Here is a 19,268-nt window from a genome sequence, read left to right as displayed (position 1 = left end):
ACAAACGGCATCGTAAGGAATACTACATAGCCCACTCCCTGAGGGCAGTTGAAGCAAGACAAGTAAAGGCCACTTCCCGAAGGAGATATCACCCCCAACAGGGCTACTGTGATGTATCCCGAGAACCAGCAAATCGTGGGCGCACTGCCGGCTTGAGACTAGCTAGAAAGGCTAGACAGATTGTCCAAACAGGCATTCAAGACCAACGACATGCGCAGGCGTATACATTGCAGCAGATCTTGTGACTTGTCCCTCAATCGGGCTGACCTGTGGTGTTCCGGGCAAGGTCCCATTGCCAGAGGCGGCTGCTTTGATAGGTGGGATGAAGAAGGGTGCTATGCTTGTGAGATGTAACATCTCAGATGAGTGAAGTCATATCCCGCACTTGGATTGCGTTGGGTACCCGCGACAGGTTCTCGCCTGATCGTTGAAAGGCGTGCAAGGATCGTGGTGATCATGCCTCACCGCCATATGGTTTCAGAAATCTCACGACTACCGGCGCATTCGTCGGCACAGCTCACTGGATGACAACGACACACATTTCGATCACTGCCTCTCTCGCTCGGCATATTGAGGTGCCTGATGTGCTGGCGAGCCGCTACCTTTGGGGGTACCTAGGTACCTACCTACTGCACCTACCAAGGTACCTGAGGCGCTGGGAGTCACGCCAGGGTCCCGCAGGAGTGGAGCTATAGCAGATTGCCTCGGGGTCGAATGATTGGTGACTAAGGCCCGAGCGCAGGCCAGAGCTCCCCCCCTTCGCGCAGCCAACCAGGGAGCCTCGTGCCGGTCCCCTAATCCACTAAAACCAGACGACAGGTGGCAGCGGTCCGCGCCTGGGCCTCCACGCTCGTCAGAACGCGACTTGGCGGACCTGGAGACCTTGACAGACGTGGGAAAGAACCCCCCCCCCCCTGACGACTCCCCCATCCCTGGCCGACAGCCCAAACCCGCGATCCAGCTTTTTTCCAATATCCCGTGACCCGTGACCTGGCCTTGACCACCACTCGCTCCTCGCTTCCATTCCATTCGTCCCATTGCCCATCTCTCAGAAGGTCCCCTCGGATCTGCCATCCTGTTACTGTTCCTCGCATCCAAACTACGGGCTTGCTGTCACGACGCGTTGCTTGCATTGCTCAAGCGTCTCTTGCTTTTAGCTGCTTTCCCCCCCCCTATCGTCCCTCTCGGACCGCGTCTTGCTGCCCTGCAGACAAAGAGAAACAAGCCCATATCCGCGAGGTAAGTGACGCAACCCTTGATTTCTGTCACTGCAACACCGAACCAGGCATTGCCCTGCTCCATTGCTCGGCTTGGGCCAGACAAACCAGCCACGGCGTTGCCAGAGAATGTGCTGCCGACCTCATCCCTGCCATTGCTCGTTATCGTCTTCACCCTCCCCTTTCCTCCAGGCGTCATCCTGACGATGGCCGAATTCGCTTGCTGATCTGCCACCATGATAGCTCCCTTGACATAATCGACCATCCTCGCTCTCTCGGCCGAACATTGCCCTCCCCGGAATAACGATCCATCATGTCTGACGTCGAAGGTTTCGAGGTCGTTCAGCACGACGAGGTCCCCGTCCAGGCAAGCTCGCCCTCGCCTGCACCTGCGCCTGCTGCCGAGGAGCCCGCGGCTGAAGCTCCTGCCAAGGATGCTGCCGCCGCCGCCGCCACCGCTCCGGTGAAGAAGACAGCCACAGCCACTGGCGGTGTCCGTCGTCCCGTTGCCCCCGGGACCAAGCCCACGACCGCCACGACGAGCACCACCCGCGCCAGTGGTCTGACCAAGCCTCCCACGCGACCCCCCGTGCCGTCTACCATCCGACGCCCCACGACGGCTTCCTCGACCGCCACCCACCGATCCCGCCCTAGCGTGTCTGCATCCGAAGACGAGACCAAGAAGCCCGCCACCTCGGCGCTGCGCCGCACCTCGGTCGCCCCAGGCACCACGGCCGCCAGCTCCCCCGGCAAGGAGAGGACCTCGAGACTGTCCACCGCCAGCTCCACCACCGCTGCTGCTAGGAGGCCGACCAGCACAGTCGGCAGCAGCAGCACCGCCACTGCTCGCACGACGACGACCCGACCTACCACGACGTCCTCGACCACGTCTCGGCTTACGAGGCCGACGACCGCCAGCAGCAGCGCCACCACCGATGCTGCGAAAAAGCGCCTCTCCACTGCGGGACCTGCCACGTCCACCACGGCCACCAGAACGGCTCGCACATCTCTGCGCCCAGGCAGCTCCGGTGCCGGCGAGGCGTCAGCCAAGGAGATTGAAGAGCTCAAGGCCAAGCTGGCCGAGAAGGAGTCCGAGGTGACCGATCTCAAGGCTCAGGTGGAGCAAACCCACGAGAAGCTGGCGGAGCTGGCGGACCAGACGCCCCAGGCGGCTACGCCCGTTGAGAGCAATGCTGATGGCGCTTCGGACGCGGCCCACCAAGCGAACGATGAGGAAGTCGCGGCGCTCAAGGCTAAGGAGGAGGAGCTGGAAGCCCAGCTTGCCGAGACGAATGAGAAGCTCGCTGCTGCCACGGAGGAACTCGAGAAGCAGAAGCTGGAGTACAAGGAGGCCGTCGCTGCGAGGGAGGCAGCGGAGACCGAGCTCGCCACTGTCAAGGAATCCATTGAGACGCTACAGGGCGAGCACGATACCAAGCTCAAGGACGGCGAGGCTCAGCTCGCCAAGGCCACGGCAGAGCACGCTTCCAAGATGGAGGAGCTGCAGGCCTCGCTCGCCCAGCAGCACGAGACGGCTCTAGAGGGCCTCAAGTCGCAGCACGCAGACGAGTTGGCTCAGGGCAAGGCTTCGTCGACGGAACATGAGGCGGCGATCGCCGCCATCAAGATTAACCATGAGGCGGCCATTGCGGAGCTGCAGAAGAAGATTGACAGCCTGACGGCTTCGCAGGCGGAGGTGGAATCGGCTCGGGAGACGAAGCTGCAGGCCGCCGAGGAGGCCCATCAGGGCAAGATCGCCACGCTTGAGGCGGATGCTGCCTCCTTTTCCGCCAAGCTCGAGGTCGCGGAAAAGGCTGCCGCGGAGGCCAAGGCTGACCTGGAAGCCAAGACGGCCGAGCTGTCGACCCTGCAGGCCAGCGTTGCTGGTGTTGAGGCGCAACTCGAGGCTGCCAAGGCTGATGCCGCCAAGGCTCGAGAGGAGGCCGAGGCGCTGCAAAAGCAAATCAGCACCCTAGTCGAGGAGAACAGCGCCAAGGAGGAGGCACTTGCCAAAGTCAAGGCCGACCAGAAGGCCATTGTCGCGAGGCACGAGGATCAGCTTCACCAGGTCTCACAGGACTACGAGGCGGAGATTGAGAGTCTCAAGGGCGACGCGCACTTCAAACGCCAGTTCACTGCCCTCGAGATCAAGTACAAGGAGCTCGAGGCGTCACACGGCGAGCTGACGCAGACGCACGGCGATTCTGAGTCTAGCCATGCCAAGGCTGTCGAGGCGGCGAAGGCGGAGCACGCTGCTGCCGTTGCCGCACTTGAGGCGAAAGAGGCCGAACACAAGCAGGCGCTGGATGCTCTCCGGGCCAGCCACGCGGAGGAGCTCGAGGTCGCGAAGAACGGAGCCAGTGCAGACAAGGACACGCACCTCACGGAGCTGCAGTCGCTCAAGGACAGCCATGCTGAACAGCTGGAGACATTGAAGGCTCAGGGCGAGGCTTCCCTTGCCAAGGAGATTGAGGCGCTCAAGGCGTCGCACAACGAGATCCTCAAGGGCATCGAGTCGAGCAGCGCGAGCGACAAGCAGCAGCTCATCGCCAGCCACGAGAGTGAGCTGGCCGCGGCCAAGCAGAATGACGACACAGCGCATGCGGCCGAGGTTGACGGTCTGAAGAAGCAGCTCGAGGAGGCTCTGGCCCAGGTCAAGGCCGCTGAGGCGGCGAGCGCGGCAGCCCTCGAGGCGGCGAAGAAGGACCTCGAGACGACGCACTCGGGCGAGGTGGAGAAGCTCATCATGGTACACGCCGAGCAGCTCGAGGCGCTCAAGTCGGAGGGCGCCGCCGGTGCGCAGAGCCAGCTCGAGGACCTCAAGGCGGCGCACGCCAAGGCCGTTGCCGACCTGACCAAGGAGCACGAGACCAAGGGCACCTCTCTGACCGAGGCACTCGCGCAACAGAAGCTAGCACTCGCCGAGCTGCAGACTGCTCTCGAGGTCGCCGAGGACAACCTTGCGCGTCTCGAGGCCGAGAAGTCTCAGGTCGAGGAGGAAAACGGCGAGCTGGGCCAGCAGTTGGCGACGGAGAAGATGGCGCGGTTCGAGGCCGTCGCCGCGCTCGACGACGCCAAGAACCAGAAGGCCGATACGTCCGAGCTCACGTCGCTGCAGGCGACCAAGGCGAGCCTCGAAAAGGAGCTCCAGGTGATGCAGGCCAGCCTCGTGGCGGCCGAGCAAAAGATGCAGGGTCTCGAGGCGGACGTCCTGACGGCACAGAAGGATCTCGAGGCCACTCGTCTCGAGGCGGAGGCCCGCGACAAGACGAGCAAGGTCGACTACGAGGAGATGCACGACAGCCTCACCAAGGTGGCGGACGAGGCGCACGCACAGAGCAAGGCCTACGAGGCGCAGCTGGAGGAGCTCAAGACGGCGGCGCTGGAGAAGCAAAAGGCCGTCGAGGAGCTCGAGGCGCAGCTCAAGGTCAAGGATGCGGAGATTGCCGAAGTCAAGGTATGTGGTGGTTGTGACGAGGACGGTGGTGTCCCGCGGGGAACGGAACGCGGCTCGGAACGCGGCTAACGGCACGACAGGCCAACGCTACCAAGCCCAAGGGACTCGCGGCGAGCCGGTACGCCGACGCGCCGGGTGACGCGGACGGCAAGACGGACGAGGAAGGTGAGGACGAAGACCACTCCTCGGCGGCTCTGGCCATGGTGCGAACGCCCCTCGCGTGCGGCTCAGCGGACGCGCTGTGAAGGATTCATGCTGACGTTGTGTTGAGCAGTTGCAAAAAGCTAGAGTGCACGCGCGACAGATTGACAGCATGGACCGCGACATGAAGGAGAGGAACCTGGCCATGCTGGATTCGATTACGGACTTTCAGACACCGCCCCTGCGTTCATGATCTCTGATATGGACCGGCTCTTGACTTGTGCTCCTCGTCTCGCCTGTTTTCGGGGGGGGGCGGCACAAGGTTCCTGTTTACTTTGTGCACCGATTCATTTGTGCATCGACGGATTTGTGCATCGACACTTGGGTTGGGGCAGGAAAGGGGGTGGATGGGGCTGGCCCCTCTGTCTGGCGGACGCGTGACGTGAGCTCTGCTGCCAGCCGGTGTTGTCATTTTCTGCGTATCCGCACGGGCGTATCGAGTTGTGTGGTATTGCTGGCGACGGCCGAGCGAGAGCAAGACGGAGATGCTGCGTCCCTCGGCGTCGAAGCTGTGTAATTATGGTATGGATGTGTAGCAATGGACGATACCCCTTCTCAGATGGTTTTACACGTGTTTGTCTCTGATGTCTTGACGTTCTCGGTTGTCCAGTCCTTGTCGATGACTGGGCTCATTTCGCCGACTTTCCTCCCTTCAACAGAATGATTGGGTTATTCCCGGCCTATCGCATCGGAAATTTCACTCGGTCCGCACGGCTCGACAGGGTCACGATGATGCGAGTTTTTTTCTTCTTTTTTTTTCTTTTTTTTTTCTCTCTCTCTTCTGGTTTTCTCGTTCCGACTCGCGGTTCTCCTTCGGCGTCTCTCTCTCTGCGACGGGTGACTTGTGGGTAGGAAATATCGGGGGCATGGAGCTCCGGGCTCGCTCGGGGCGACTCTCTGCGGCCGGGAGGGGCGGAGGAACGTACGTGATGGGTGCTCAGGTGCTCAGGTGCGATGAGGTGGTGTGCAGGCAGGGCGGTCCTTCTGCACGATGTGGGTGCCGGCAGAGTGCCTCGAGCCAGGGTCGTCATGGAAGGGCTAATCGATCTCCTGCAGGGTCCAGGCTGGCTGGCGTGGACGGACAGCGACAGAGAGGTCGGACGATGTGCTTTTTTTTTTTCGGACCCGAATAGAGACGGCATTTTGGAAGTCTTGGAAAGGGGGTCTGTCGGATCATGGTGGCGGACGCAGGCCTGGTCGTAGATCTGCTCTTGCCCTGTCCATCTTGCACGCCACGGGCGGCGGCAGCCAGAGGAGGCAGCGGCAGCCAGAGGAGGCAGCGGCAGAGCGACAGGACGGGAAGCAGGGGGGGCAGTGAGGCTCTTCGGCATGATGTCAGAGGTCCGGCAGTCGTGGCTCCACTGCACCTGCCGCCGCACTGCAATGCTCTGCACCTGCCCCACTGCAATGCTCTGCACCTGCCCCACTGCAATGCCCTGCACCACCTGCTCCACCGCAAACGCCCTGCAAATGCCCTGCACATTGCCAAGGCTCCGCTGCCACGGCAAATTGCGAATGCCTGCAGATGCTCCGCTGCCCACCGAAAATGGCACTGCACTGCTCCGCCACTGCGAATCGTCGACGGCCACTGCAAATGGACCGCTGAGGCTGGCTGGCCTGGCTGGCCTGGCTTGCCTGGGCCGCGTCCCGCTGGATCTGGCCGCTGCTGCTCGCTACTGCACTGGACGCGCCGGCGTGCTGCTAGTGCCTTGGTGCACGGAACCTGGGCAGCTATAGTGGGAACCCAGTCCGTCAGGCAGGTCAGGCAAAGGTCTGGCGCTGGCTGACTCGAGGACGCTGACGAGAAACAGCCCACGTCAGTCTCTCTGCCTTGGTCATCGAGGTTCCGTGGGGGACTTCTCAGATCACGGGACCCCCAGGCAATGGCATGGAGGAACGACTCGAGACGGCGACGATGGCGAGCGCTGGACGGCATGAGGAAGATGCTGCCGTGCCACAGTGGCCGTCACGATGCTGTTGTGTCAAAAGCACGAGATGGCCCTCGCGGCCAGAGCCGCCCCATGTCACGCCATCACCCATGGTCCGATCTGTGCCAAGGTTCGCTGCCCGAGAGCCATCAGAATGGGCTCTCATCGGCCGGCCGAAAGCGGGAATAGAGCAGGCTGCTTTCTGTCCCGATGAAGCGCATGACTAAGGTCGAAAGGCTCCACGCTGCCGAACGCCGACAGACGGACCGAATTGAGTTTGCGCCGGGGCCCCCTCGAGCTGGCGGCCGCCGGTTGCAGGTTGGCGTCAGTATGGTAAATCGGCCTTCTTTTTGGGTTTATGTGATGCCGATGTTTAAACCTGCGCTTAGGTCCGATCGATGACCATGCCATCTTGCAGCGCCGTTTCAAAGGTGACATGGTGGCATGGCCTTTGGTGGATTGCCTGCACCGGCCTTTGATATCATGATGAACGGCAGGAGAATGACAGGATGCATGACAGAGGATGGACGACATGAGGATCCTCAATGATGGCCATCGTACGAACACCACGCAAGGAACATGACAGCAAAGAGGTCTGGCAATACCACATAGGCCGGCCCACCCATACGCAAGGCTCCACGCATTCTCTAAGCTCCGACAATTCGGCGATCGAACGGGACCAGACGGAAACGGGGAACGCCCGATCTTCTCGACAACGCGAGACCCTCGACTTCTCCCCCCCTTCCCCTCATGCTGCTCCCCCTAGCAGCCAGCCACGCACCGACGAGACCGGCCGAGGCGGCGGGGAACGCAAAGTCCACTGCCTCCCCTTCAAGAGCGAACACCGAGTGCACCTGACTGGGTGAGACTTTCTGGGGGTGGTCGAGCGCCGCGGCAAGAACGGGTTCGCCGCTATCGTGAACGGACTTGCCCGTACATGACGTCTACAGTGAGTAGAGCGGACTCCATACGAGCGCCGAGGTGGTGTGGTTTTTAGTAGGGACACAAGCAAGCCAGCCGTATGGGTAAGCAGGAGAAGGAGGGGGAAAGAACTGGGGACCATCTGGGGATGCGTAAAAGGCCATTGTTCCGCTGTCTTGTTCGCTTGTCGTGAGATCTTCCTCTTGTTTCCCATCGTCTCTTCGGAGCTCACTCTACATCATATACTACTCACACCAACCCAACAGTACTTTACTTCAGGCCACACATTTCTTGGCTGGAGTACTATCATCACACACACATCTATCTCGACAAGGTCAAACAACCTCCTACAGCTAATGGATCAATTCGAAAGCCGTAAACCGAGTGCCACCACCATGCCGGACTCGCACCACGACGCCATGAAGGAGGCACCGCCCGTCCACGCCGTCAACTTTCGCGTCCTCATCATGGGCCTCCTCGTCTCCATGGGTGGCTTCATCTTTGGCTACGAGGGCGGCGCCATTTCCGGCTACCTCCAGATGAACGACTTTATCAGCCGCTTCGGCGAGCACGGCGAGGCCCTCGGCAAGGTTCGCACCGGCTGCATGGTCGCCTTCCTCTGCGCCGGCTGCCTCATCGGCGCCCTCGTCAGCGCGCCCATCGCCGACAAGTACGGCCGCAAGTACAGCATCACCTTCTGGAACGTCATCTACATCGTCGGCAACATCGTCGCCATCACCGCCCGCACGACCTGGTACCAGGTGCCCCTGGCCCGTCTCGTCGGCGGCCTCGGCATCGGCGCCCTCTCCGTGCTGACGCCCATGTACCAGTCCGAGACGTCGCCGCGCCAGGTCCGCGGCATGCTCGTCAGCGCCTACCAGCTCTTCATCACCCTCGGCATCTTCACCGCCTACTGCATCAACTACGGCACCGAGTCCATCTCGGGCGCCGCCTCGTGGCGCATCACCATGGGCTGCGGCTTCATCGCCCCGGCCATCATGGGTCTCGGCGTCCTGACGCTGCGCGAGTCGCCGCGCTGGGACTTCCGCCACGGCCGCACCGACGAGGCCGAGACGACGCTGGCCCTCCTCTCCGGCGTCGATCGCACCCACCCCACCGTCCAGCACGAGATTAGCGACATCCGCAAGCAGCTCGCCGCCGAGCACGCCGAGCAGGCCTGGCACGAAGTCTTCACGGGCCCCGCCATGATGCGCCGCACCCTCCTCGGCATGGCCCTGCAGGCCCTGCAGCAGCTCACGGGCGCCAACTTTTTCTTCTACTACGGCACCCAGATCTTCGCCGCCGTCGGCCTCAGCAACTCGTACGTCACATCCATGATCCTCGGCGCCGTCAACTTTGCCTCGACCATTGTCGGCCTCTGGATCGGCCAGCGCTTCGGCCGCCGCCCCGCCCTCATCGTCGGCGGCGCCTGGATGTTCGGCTGCTTCCTCGTCTTCGCCTCGCTCGGCTCCTTCGCCCTCTACCCCGACAACAACCCGGGCGACGCCAACGCCCGCACCAACTCGGGCGCCGGCGGCGCCATGATCGCCTTTGCCTGCCTCTTCATCTTCGGCTTCGCCACCACCTGGGGCCCCCTCGTCTGGGCCATCGTCGGCGAGATGTTCCCCTCGCGCTACCGCGCCCGCAGCATGGCCCTCTGCACCGCCTCCAACTGGCTCTGGAACTTCCTCATCTCCTTCTTCACGCCCTTCATCACCGACGCCATCCATTACAAGTACGGCTACGTCTTTGCCGCCTGCTGCGGCGCCGGCGCCATCATCACCTACTTCTTCGTCGTCGAGTCCCAGGGCCGCTCCCTCGAGGAGGTCGACACCATGTACGTCGAGGGTGTCGTGCCCTGGAAGAGCAAGACGTGGCAGGCTGCCGAGGGCCAGCTCGACGGCAGCGAGCCCTCAGCGGAGAAGGCCGATTCGAGCGGCGAGCACCTGCGTGTGTAGCCGTGTTTAGGGTGGCTGTACGATAGATGGTTTTTGTATGAATGAATCACGAGTTATGTGCAGTTGCTTGGCTGTGACGGTGTGCTGTGCCTTTTGCGTGTAGTCTTCCTGTTTGGCAGTCAGGGAGTGTATCGGCCTTAAGCGATTGACGACCCGGAAGATGAGATGTACCATGTCCTGGATGAGTTCACCTTCAGCTGGTCGTGGCCGTCACTGCAATCCTACTCAGTCTAGTTGATGGAAAAGTGAGAATCCGTCAAACTAATCCAAGAGACTATCCAAATGGTACCGAGCCTCGTCAGTCGCCATACTGTAGACGTCAAGAGACGAGTTCCCCACATCCGTAGACTGTTGCCCCCCCCCCCCCCCCCCCCCCCTTCCCTACCCCCAGATCTCGCATTTCAGCCGAATCACCCGCCTTGACTACAATCGCTCACCGGAAGACGCCCACAGCGTGCACATGACGTGCCTCGCCGACTACGCATGCACAGCGTCAGCCTCCCTCGAGCCTAGATCGCAGACTATTTGTCGCTGTGCCCGCTCCCGCGTCGGCAGGCCAATCGGATCCGAAGCGATCGCCACGTCCGGCACAGCTGAACGCTGGCACGCCCCGCCCCTCGCGCGGAGGCCTCGGGGGGTTTCTTCTTAAAAACAATGATGCTTTCGTCTGGGATGGGCCAATCTGCGCGCCATTCCCGAAGTCCGGCGCTTTCGCATCGACAGCGACAGGCCCGATGGAGGTCTGTTCCGTTTTCGACCTGACCACGACGGCGCTGAGCCTCAGCTGGAAGGTCTACCAGTTCTTCCGGGCCGTCCAGGACGCGCCGGCCGAGGTCGGGGAGTATCTCGAGGCCCTCGAGGCGACGCGGACCACGCTGCACGACGTCCAGGAGTATGCCGCGGCCCACGAGAAGTCGTCGTTTGCGCGGGCCGACGGCCTGCAGCTGCGGACGCTGACGGCCGTGCTGAAGGACTGCGAGCTCGCGTTCGGGCTGCAGCTCTCGAGCATGGAGACCTACCAGACGGGCGACGTCACGTCGCGGTTCACGCGGCTGCGCAAGGGGGCCGCGTTCGTCTTTGGCCGGGAGTCGATGGCGAAGAACACGGGCAAGCTGCTGATCTGGCGGGACCTCCTCGCCCACGCCATGACGACGTCGATCGGGTATGTTGTCGTGTGCCCCCTCCCCCCGGGTCCCCCCCGGTCCCTGACGATGCCGCGCGCTGAGAACTGGCCAGGCGCAATACGATTCTGCTCCGGGACCAGCTGCAGCCCATGGGCGCCGACATTCAGGACATGAGCCAGAGGCTGAGGGACGACGAGAAGGAGCGGCAGAAGCTGTTCCAGACGTTTGGCCAGTATCAAAAGGCGCTCGGCTCGGGCATCGCCATGCTGCTGGACTGTGCGCGCAGTGCCGGCATCCGCAACACGACCCGCGTGGAGGATCTGGGCATGCATTTTGCAGAGGATCCGTTCCTGTCGGAAGAGCAGCAGCCTAGCTCGAGCGGAGGCGCAGAAGCGCCCACGAACGGCAGCACGGATGGCTTGGTGGTACGGCCAGGAGGCACCGTCTCGGAGCCGGGCACGGCACCAACTGTGCAGGCGAACGACGAGTCGCCAAGTGCTGAGGCTTCTTACACGTCAGTGCATTCATCTTTCTGCCAGACCTGCGGCTGACCTCTCCAGCCAAGCACATGCCATCGAGGCTGCATTCCGCGCCGTGGCCCAGACAGCGAGCCCGAAGCAGGTGGAGATTCTGGACGCCATACGAAATCCAGAAGCGGCCCTGACGATCCTCAACGACAAGCAGCCCTCGACACGTGCCGCCAAGTCACGACCGGTCCTGTCTGTCTTCTCCAAGTCGCTCGGCCCTCTGGCCAGGTCCGGGTCCGATGTGGCAGCAACGGCAATGGGCAGTATGGACTTTATGCTGAGCATGAGCATGGTTCGTGTTGCCTCTTGCTCTTTTTTCTTTTTTTTCCCCCCTGTAGCAGGCAACGCCATGTTCACAGCTGACACGTCCGCAGAACGTCTACGGCGAGGTCGACGCCACGCTGTCCGAGGTCGCCGACGCCGCCGACCTCTGCCGCCGCGAGCTCGCGCTCAACCCGGGGGAGACGCTCTTCCGCCTGACGAGCCAGGTGTACCGCGTCATGTTCAGCATGAGCATCATGTGCTACGAGTTCGTGCTGTCGCGCGCCACGGCCAAGCTGGCCATGATCCACACGTTTCGTCCCAAGCTGGACGTCAAGCTGGCGGAGCTGCGTCGCGCCTGCGACCGCGTCACGCGCGAGGTCGACTTTCGCCATCGCGTCGAGATGCGGCGGGCGGGCCGGACGATTGCCGCGCTGCAGGTCGAGCAGCAGAAGATGGCGGGCATGCTGCGGGACCAGAAGGCCATTCTCGAGTCGGTCCGGCAGGAGAGGACCATGATGGAGGCCGCGCGCGAGCAGCAGCGGATTCTGGAGCTCGTTCAGCAGATTCAGTTTCAGATGCAGGCGGAGCGGGCTGAGCGCATGATGATCACGGCCACGGGGGAGTAGCAGTGAAGAGATCACCATCTTACGGTGCATTCAGGTCAACCCTTTATACGTATGAGTCCATGAGATCGTGACGATGAAGTTTCCATATCACCAGACAAGACGGCTGATACGACAGCGATCCTAGAGCAAAGATGTCTGATATAGTTAGTTCCTCGTCGAATATCCAGCCTATCGATACCAACAACATGAACGTCACGCTGTCGTTGACTATCATACGGGGCCAAAAGCCTGGACACTGGCACATTAACAAGACAATTCAATCTGGGAATACCCTAGCTCAAGGCCAGCTACTGGATTACTTCATGTGGTTGACTGATATATTGATATCACGAGGGCCCAGATGCAGCCACACGTTGCAAAACCGATGCAATCCGATATCGAACCTAAATTTTGCGTTCCGTCAGGTAATGCTCAAGAATCACAAGTTCTTTCTTCTTAGGCCAATCGTGAGATGCTGACCAAAGAGGACCACCCGAGGCTTGGCGTCGAAGGATTGGCTAGCCTGGAAGCGTACGATAGCTTCGTGCGGGGGAATGAGCTGCTAACGCGTCATGGCGCCTCGCATGCTTTCGGGAATACGATGCAGCCACTACTTGTCTTGGAGGCATTGCTGGTCCGGCGCCTTTAAAGGAAGAACAACGTCCTAGACCGTTCGGTTCGGCGCGGCTCCAAGATCTCAGCATTGGGAGCCCGACCCTCCTCGAGACGCCGCCTTGGCTCATCATGATGCAGTCAGCTTTTTTCATGGCAACCATGCTCTCACTGTACGTTTTCTTTTTGCCGTCTTTGCCGTAAAACAAGCATGGATCTCCCGGTCTGACACCGCAGCAGCATGGCCGTGGCCCAGGAGCCGCCGTCGACGACAACAACCGGCCCGCCTTTTCCAGGCGTGCTGCCCACGGTCACGCCGCAGTCCGGCTGCCCTGCCGTCACGGAAACGGGCCTCCTCTGCTCGACCTGCGTGGTCCCGGCGTGCATCGAGTTCTCGACGGTGACGCAGGTCTGCGGCTGCCCGACGCCCGTCGCGACGGTCTACCTCAACTGGCCCTGCGGCGGGGAGGAGGCGTGCGCCGGGGCGGGCTGCACGACTGCTTTCCAGGTGGAGGCGCTGTCGGGGCCGTGCGCGTCGACGACGACGGGAGACGAAGGCGGCGGCTCGGCGCCAGACACGACGACGGCGTCTGTGCCGGTGACGACGAGTGCGCCCGAGGCATCCACGCCTGGAGGCACGTCAGGGTCGGAGACGACGGGGTTCACAACGCCGCGGCCGAGCTCGAATGGCACGGTGCCGGGGCCGTCGTCTAGCGGGCCGACGTCGGTGGCGGAGAATGCGGCGGGACGGATGAGGGTGCCCTTGTTGGGATGGTGGTGATGCTTCGAACTATCGGGTGCTGTCGGAGAGGATCAGCAGGCACGGCAAGGGTGGTGATCGTGGAACCCGATGGTCATGGACCGTGTCATTTTTGAACACATGATGTTTCGTGGCCGAGCTTCCAGAAGGGTGATGGGATGTCAATCTGCGATGGCCTTGCACGACGTGCGATGGCACGACTTGGCCGTCTGATGAATCCACACAGAGATGATCAGCTGCTGGATCTACCTGCCCGCCTACCCAGGTACGGTAGGTAGTAGGGTAAGGTAGGTAAGGTGCCTTACCTGGTAGGACGAGGACGCGGACCTTGAGGGCCCCACAGGGGTCTTGTGGGTCGCCGTCGAGAGATTTTCCGGCGCACGGGGCGCTAGAAGGAGCTTATCTACAGCGGTCGCACGGCTGGCAGGGCACAGCTGGCAGGGCAAGGCTGGAAGGCAGACCCTCGGCCAATGACCATTGCGGTGATTCATATGCAATGGACGAAGGACGGCAGAGGGACTCCTTGTCGGGGTGTTCCAGTGATGGGGATGCAATCAGTGACGGGGATGCAATTCAGGAAAGAGAATGTACCAACTACGCTTCCTAGTCTTTTCCCACGACAACATGCTTTTTTCTCTTCCGTTTCCTCGTGGTCTTGGAAGGATGTAAGATGTATGAACCGCCAGAGATGCTAGACAGTTGCTTACCTAACACCAGTGGCGGGGGCTAGAAAAAACCCCCCATCATCATGACGGTGTAAAGCCCAGCGAGGTCGCCTGGAGGTCGCCCAGAGGTCGCCTGGAAGTCGCCTGACTGGCGGTGCCTTATCAACCGGGTCGACTGCCTGCCGAGTCCGTATCTTCGAATGCGACGGCAACTCTGTACATCCAACTGCATGCACACCTACCCTTCCTCTTGTCTTCGATTCACCTCCCATTCCACACCGACTCGACTCGCCTCTCCGACCACCCGACATATAGCCTCTCTTTCGACCTGCGGTTGCTCTCCATCATTCTGTCATATAGCCCATCCGCCCGCCCGCCCGCCCGATCTCTGCCCGACGATTGCTCGTTGACCCATCCCGAGACTGCGAGACTGCCCCTCCACCATCGCCAGACCGCCTCGACCTGCTGCGATACCCCGCCACGATACTACGTCGGCCAGAGCAGTCCAGCCTCTCTCTCACAGTCTCTTGCAGTCCCTCTCTCTCACAGTCTCTTGCAGTCCATCTCGACGATCGAATCTCACTCCATCCGCCCCAATGTCCCGATGGATCCCTCCGACAACATGCTACTCCATCTGAGGAGGAGCAACAGCTCCTCCTCGTCCCTCCACTTCAAGCCCCGCGACCGCAAGCTGCGGCTGCTCGTGGCCGCGACGGGCCCCCGAGACACCTCATGGGCGAGCGCCCTCGTCGTCCGTCTCTCCAAGAACCCCGGCATTGAGATGCGCGCCATCGTCGACGACGTCATCCCCCGCCTCAGCCAGACCATCATCGTCATGCAGAACCGACCCATGGTCGCCCCCCTCGTCGCCGGCGCCGGCACCGACGCGGAATCGAGATCAGAAATGGACGACATCGAGTTCTACCGTCAACAGGCTTTCGGCTTGGTCGAGTGGGCCGACCTCATGGTCCTCGTGCCCATCGACGCCGACAACCTCGCCAAGATGATGGCTGGCATCGCCGACACCCTGCTCCTCGAGGTCCTGCGCGGCTGGGACGCGGCCAAGAAGATCCTGCTCGTGCCCGGCATGAGCACCCACATGTGGGAGAACCCCGTGACAAAACGCCAGATGAGCAAGATCCACCGCAAGTGGCATTGGCTGCGGCCCATGCCGCCCATCCTCTGGCACTACGACGACAACCCCAAGACCCCGAAGCGCATCGTCAACTGGTCCGCCTTCAACGACATCCTCAGCATCATCAAAAACCAGGCCGACCTTATGGGTCTCGGCCGTGACGTGGACGTCGTCTCGCACCTCTCCGGCACCCTCACGGCCTCCCCCAATCGCCCCATCCACGCCAAGCTACCCCCCGAAATCTGGACCATCATCCTCGACTTTACGCAGGACTGGGAGCTCGCCCAGGCCCTCGGCGTCTACACCAACGCCGTCATGCCGCACCCCTGGGCCCTGACGCCCAAAGACCCCCGTGACCCCATCCAGGTCTACGCCCACGAGCTCGAGTGGCTCGTCCTGACCTGCAACAGCCCCGCCATCTGCAAGAAGCTGCTGCAGTCGCCCCCCGCCCTCCACGACCTGCCGGCCCTCGTCATCAAGCTCATCATCCGCTTCTCCCTCATCGACGTCCTCGCCTGGATGGAGGCGAACCGCCCCGACCTCTTCAAGGCCTTCGACGGCAAGGTCCTGCCGACCAAAGCCTCGGCCTACTACGGCCGCCCCGACGTGCTCGACTACTGGAAGCAGTCGCACTTTTTCCACCACGGCGCCGCCCGCGCCCCCCGCACCGATGCCTCGGACCTCTACGACGCCGAAGCGCTGGACGGCGCCTCTAAGAACGGCTTCGTCCGCGTCCTCGACTGGTGGTGGCGCCGCTCGGGCCTGCCCCTCGTCTTCACCGAGGCCGCCCTCGAGCAGGCATCCGGCAAGGGCCACCTGCTCGTGCTCGAGTGGTGGCGCGACGCCGCCGCCCAGGACGACCGCATCGTGCTGCGGCCCGGCAAGTCGCTCCTCTGGGCGGCGCAGCACGGCCAGGCCGCCGTCCTCCGCTGGTGGGTCGCGTCCGGCATCCCCGTCGCCCACGGCGACAGCGTCGCCAAGATGGCGAGCCGCTGGGGCCAGGTCGACGTCCTCGAGCTCTGGCGCCAGCTCAAGGGGGACGATAAGCTCGTCTTTGACGCCGAGGTCCTCATCCAGCCCACCATCCACCAGCACGTCGACGTGCTCGAGTGGTGGCGCCGCTTCGCCCACGGCGAGCTCGACGCCATGGACGGCCGCCGCCACCGCGTCGAGTACCGCACCTGCGACATTGAGGAGGCCCTCGAGGACAGCATTGGCGACCAGGAAAAGGTCCGCCGCTGGTGGGCGCGCGTCGGCCTCAACCTCGGCCTGCGGAACATTGAGTGGATGAGGACAAAGTGTCTCTGACCCCAACCACTTTCAACCACCATTTTCTCTATTCCTGCTCCTCCGGGGACGTGAAGCCAACCCGGCTCATCGAGTTTACGTACATTTGATGATTTGGACGGAAAGCGTTTTTTTTTACTTTGGTTTTCGGGGTTTTTTTTTCCCCTTTTCGGGATGGATACAAGCATGGCGTTTCGGATGGCCGGGGAGCAAACGCACGAACACAACCACAAAAGCGTGCCTCTTATTGTCCCCTCTTCATTTCCCTACGAGCATCGATCTGAACTAGAGGGGGCGCGCGCACACAGTTTTTGTATCGAATAGTAGTAGCGGGCGGGGTTTTTGGGTTGGGGGGTATATTCCTCACTATGCAGCATACGTTATTATCAAAAAAGGCTCTGTGTAATTACAATCCTTCGCGCAAGTAGCCGTTGCCTGTGGACCATCAATCTGTTTTTTCTCTCCTTGCGAAACTTCGTCTCTCGTATAGCAACGGCCGCCTCCTATTCAGAGAGTCAGCGCCACGCCAAAGAGGAGAGCGGCCACGAAGACGAGGCCGCTGATGCTGCGATGCACGGCGTCTGAGGCGGTGTTACCCGAGCCCGATGCTCCTGTCGCCACCGGGGCCTCCGTTGTGGTAGGGGAGTCCAAGGCGCGCGGAGACGACGTGGTCGGCACGGCGACGGGGGTGGGGAGATCGGTGTCGTCGTCGTCGTCACCGCTCGGGGGTGAAAAGGATGGTGTGGGCGTGGGATCGGGCGACGTGGTCGTGTCGTCGTCTGAGTTGTCTCCACTGCCGCCGCCGCCGCCGCCGCCGCCGCCGATGGGGCATCGCCATGAGGAGCCGTCCTGTCGGCAGGTCGCACCGGCATCGCAGTAGTAGCCATCGGTTGAGCAGCAGACGGAACCCTCCGGCATGCAACGGTCACCGCACGTCTCCTTGCCCGAGGGACACCCATCATCGCTACCGCCGCCGCCGCCGCCACCGCCGCCGCCACCACCACCACCGCCGGAGCTGCCTCCGGAGCAGAAGCCGTCACCTGCGCAGGTGAGACCGGCATCGCAGTACTTGCCGGGCGAGCAGCAGTTTGATCCGACGGGCATGCACCAGAGGGATCCGCACTCCTCTTGTCCAACGGGGCATCCATCATCACCACCGCCGCCGCCGCCACCACCGCCACCACCACCTCCTCCGCCTCCGCCGCCGGTCGAGCACCTGCCGTCACTGGTGCACGTTTCGCCGGCGGCGCAGTGGCCGCCGTTGCCGCAGCACACAGCACCCTCAGGCATGCACTGGTTGTCGCCGCATGGCTCCTGGCCCTCGGTGCAGCCCGAGGGGTCACCGGTACAGATCTTGCCGAGCGGGCAGCAGCCACCCGAGTCGCAAGAGGTGCCAATATCGCAGTAGCTGCCGTTTCCCCAGCCGCAGCAGATGCCGGAAAAGGGGGCGCACCACTGGGAGTCACACTCGACGCCGCGGAGGCCGCAGCCGTCTTGGCGCGTGTCGAGGAGGTTCAGCAGTGGGTGAGGCACCGGGTCGCGAGCTGTATTGGCGGAACGCGAGGAGAGGTGAGGAAGGGGGACGGCCAGGGAGAGAACGGTCTTGGAGGACTTGACGGCCGGGGCCTGGCGTTCGGGGTACGAGAGTGAGGTCGCCTGGGCGAGGGGCAGGAGGAGAAGGGTTGTGAGAGAGAGACGCATGGTGGGCGATTTCCCTTTGCTGGGGAGAGCTGTCTCTGTGTAAAAGGGTAGGTATTGCTCAGCCTTAAGCTGGTTTATGATGGAGGCTCTCGCGATGCCTAGAAAGCGGATGTATGGTCTGGAGATGGAAGCAACCAACGTTGATGGCGCCACTGGGGGCCAAACATCTTTGAGAAGAAGGTTCTTGTTTATATATACGCCACGCGAGGCGCCTTCACCTGCAAGTCCTGTGCGAGACCCGGGGGATCAGCGACCAAAGCCATCACGGCCAACGACAAGACTGGAAGCCAGGCCAGGGCCCGCGACCTCGGACCAGCTGGCAGCCTTGCGGTCCCTGGTCCCTGGTAACTTGACGGGGTGTGCCTCGGAGGGTAATCAACAGACTACCCCGGCACCGCACCAATGGGGTGGCCGTCATGAGGCAGATCCGAGCCCTGCGAGAGCACTGCCTGCACACCTTATGATGAACTTGCAGCTAGAGCTGCAGGCCTGGCTGCAGGCTATTTACCTTCGGTGTCCAGAATCAGGACCTTCTTCCTGGTGGGGATAGGGCGGGGATGGGGTTGGAAGGATGGGCGTGTTAGGCTCGCGGGTCATAAGGGTCCCGGATGATCTCCTTTGCTGATATGCTTGGCTCCACGACAGCCGGTTTTTCTCTGGGCGTTCAATTTTAGTTGCAGTGAAACGGGCAAGAGCGGCGGTCTCCTGCAGGTCCCGGAGCAGTCGTTCAAGACGTCGAAGACATTGAACTTGATGTCTTGGAAGAAAAATAGTGTACTAAAACCAAAGGAAGCTCCGCGAGCCTCATCTTCATGGCGGCCTGATGGATTTCTCTCCCACTATGCGCCGACCTCCACGTTCTTTCGGTTCATGGGTTCATATAAAACTGACGAATGGAAGTCAGCC

At 61.9% G+C, this 19,268-nt stretch overlaps 6 protein-coding genes across 6 annotated transcripts; 5 read left to right on the top strand and 1 right to left on the bottom strand.

Annotated features, from left to right (window-relative positions):
- Window positions 1–1,530: 1,530 nt before the first annotated feature.
- D7B24_008980 (uncharacterized protein) lies at window positions 1,531–5,068 on the top strand (the record flags this gene model as incomplete). Its single annotated transcript, XM_028643058.1, has 3 exons — window positions 1,531–4,674; window positions 4,755–4,877; window positions 4,949–5,068. 3 exons carry the CDS (start codon window positions 1,531–1,533, stop codon window positions 5,066–5,068), a joined length of 3,387 nt encoding a protein of 1,128 aa, XP_028493271.1.
- Window positions 5,069–8,080: 3,012 nt separating this feature from the next.
- On the top strand, window positions 8,081–9,682 carry HXT2 (general substrate transporter; the record flags this gene model as incomplete). The annotated part of the gene is made up of 1 exon (XM_028643057.1): window positions 8,081–9,682. The coding sequence occupies one exon, from the start codon at window positions 8,081–8,083 to the stop codon at window positions 9,680–9,682; it is 1,602 nt and encodes a 533-aa protein (XP_028493270.1).
- A 734-nt stretch (window positions 9,683–10,416) lies between these two features.
- D7B24_008978 (uncharacterized protein) lies at window positions 10,417–12,223 on the top strand (the record flags this gene model as incomplete). Its single annotated transcript, XM_028643056.1, has 4 exons — window positions 10,417–10,844; window positions 10,919–11,320; window positions 11,367–11,625; window positions 11,708–12,223. The coding sequence occupies 4 exons, from the start codon at window positions 10,417–10,419 to the stop codon at window positions 12,221–12,223; spliced, it is 1,605 nt and encodes a 534-aa protein (XP_028493269.1).
- Window positions 12,224–12,976: 753 nt separating this feature from the next.
- On the top strand, window positions 12,977–13,595 carry D7B24_008977 (uncharacterized protein; the record flags this gene model as incomplete). Its single annotated transcript, XM_028643055.1, has 2 exons — window positions 12,977–12,987; window positions 13,052–13,595. The coding sequence occupies 2 exons, from the start codon at window positions 12,977–12,979 to the stop codon at window positions 13,593–13,595; spliced, it is 555 nt and encodes a 184-aa protein (XP_028493268.1).
- A 1,248-nt stretch (window positions 13,596–14,843) lies between these two features.
- D7B24_008976 (uncharacterized protein) lies at window positions 14,844–16,682 on the top strand (the record flags this gene model as incomplete). The annotated part of the gene is made up of 1 exon (XM_028643054.1): window positions 14,844–16,682. One exon carries the CDS (start codon window positions 14,844–14,846, stop codon window positions 16,680–16,682), a length of 1,839 nt encoding a protein of 612 aa, XP_028493267.1.
- A 486-nt stretch (window positions 16,683–17,168) lies between these two features.
- On the bottom strand, window positions 17,169–18,362 carry D7B24_008975 (uncharacterized protein; the record flags this gene model as incomplete). The annotated part of the gene is made up of 1 exon (XM_028643053.1): window positions 17,169–18,362. The coding sequence occupies one exon, from the start codon at window positions 18,360–18,362 to the stop codon at window positions 17,169–17,171; it is 1,194 nt and encodes a 397-aa protein (XP_028493266.1).
- Between the last annotated feature and the right edge of the window lie 906 nt (window positions 18,363–19,268).

Source organism: Verticillium nonalfalfae (assembly GCF_003724135.2).
Source record: "Verticillium nonalfalfae strain VnAa140/NRRL 66861 chromosome Unknown scaffold_85, whole genome shotgun sequence".
Classification (NCBI taxonomy): Eukaryota; Fungi; Ascomycota; class Sordariomycetes; order Glomerellales; family Plectosphaerellaceae; genus Verticillium; species Verticillium nonalfalfae.
This window is presented reverse-complemented; position numbering and strand designations above follow the sequence as displayed.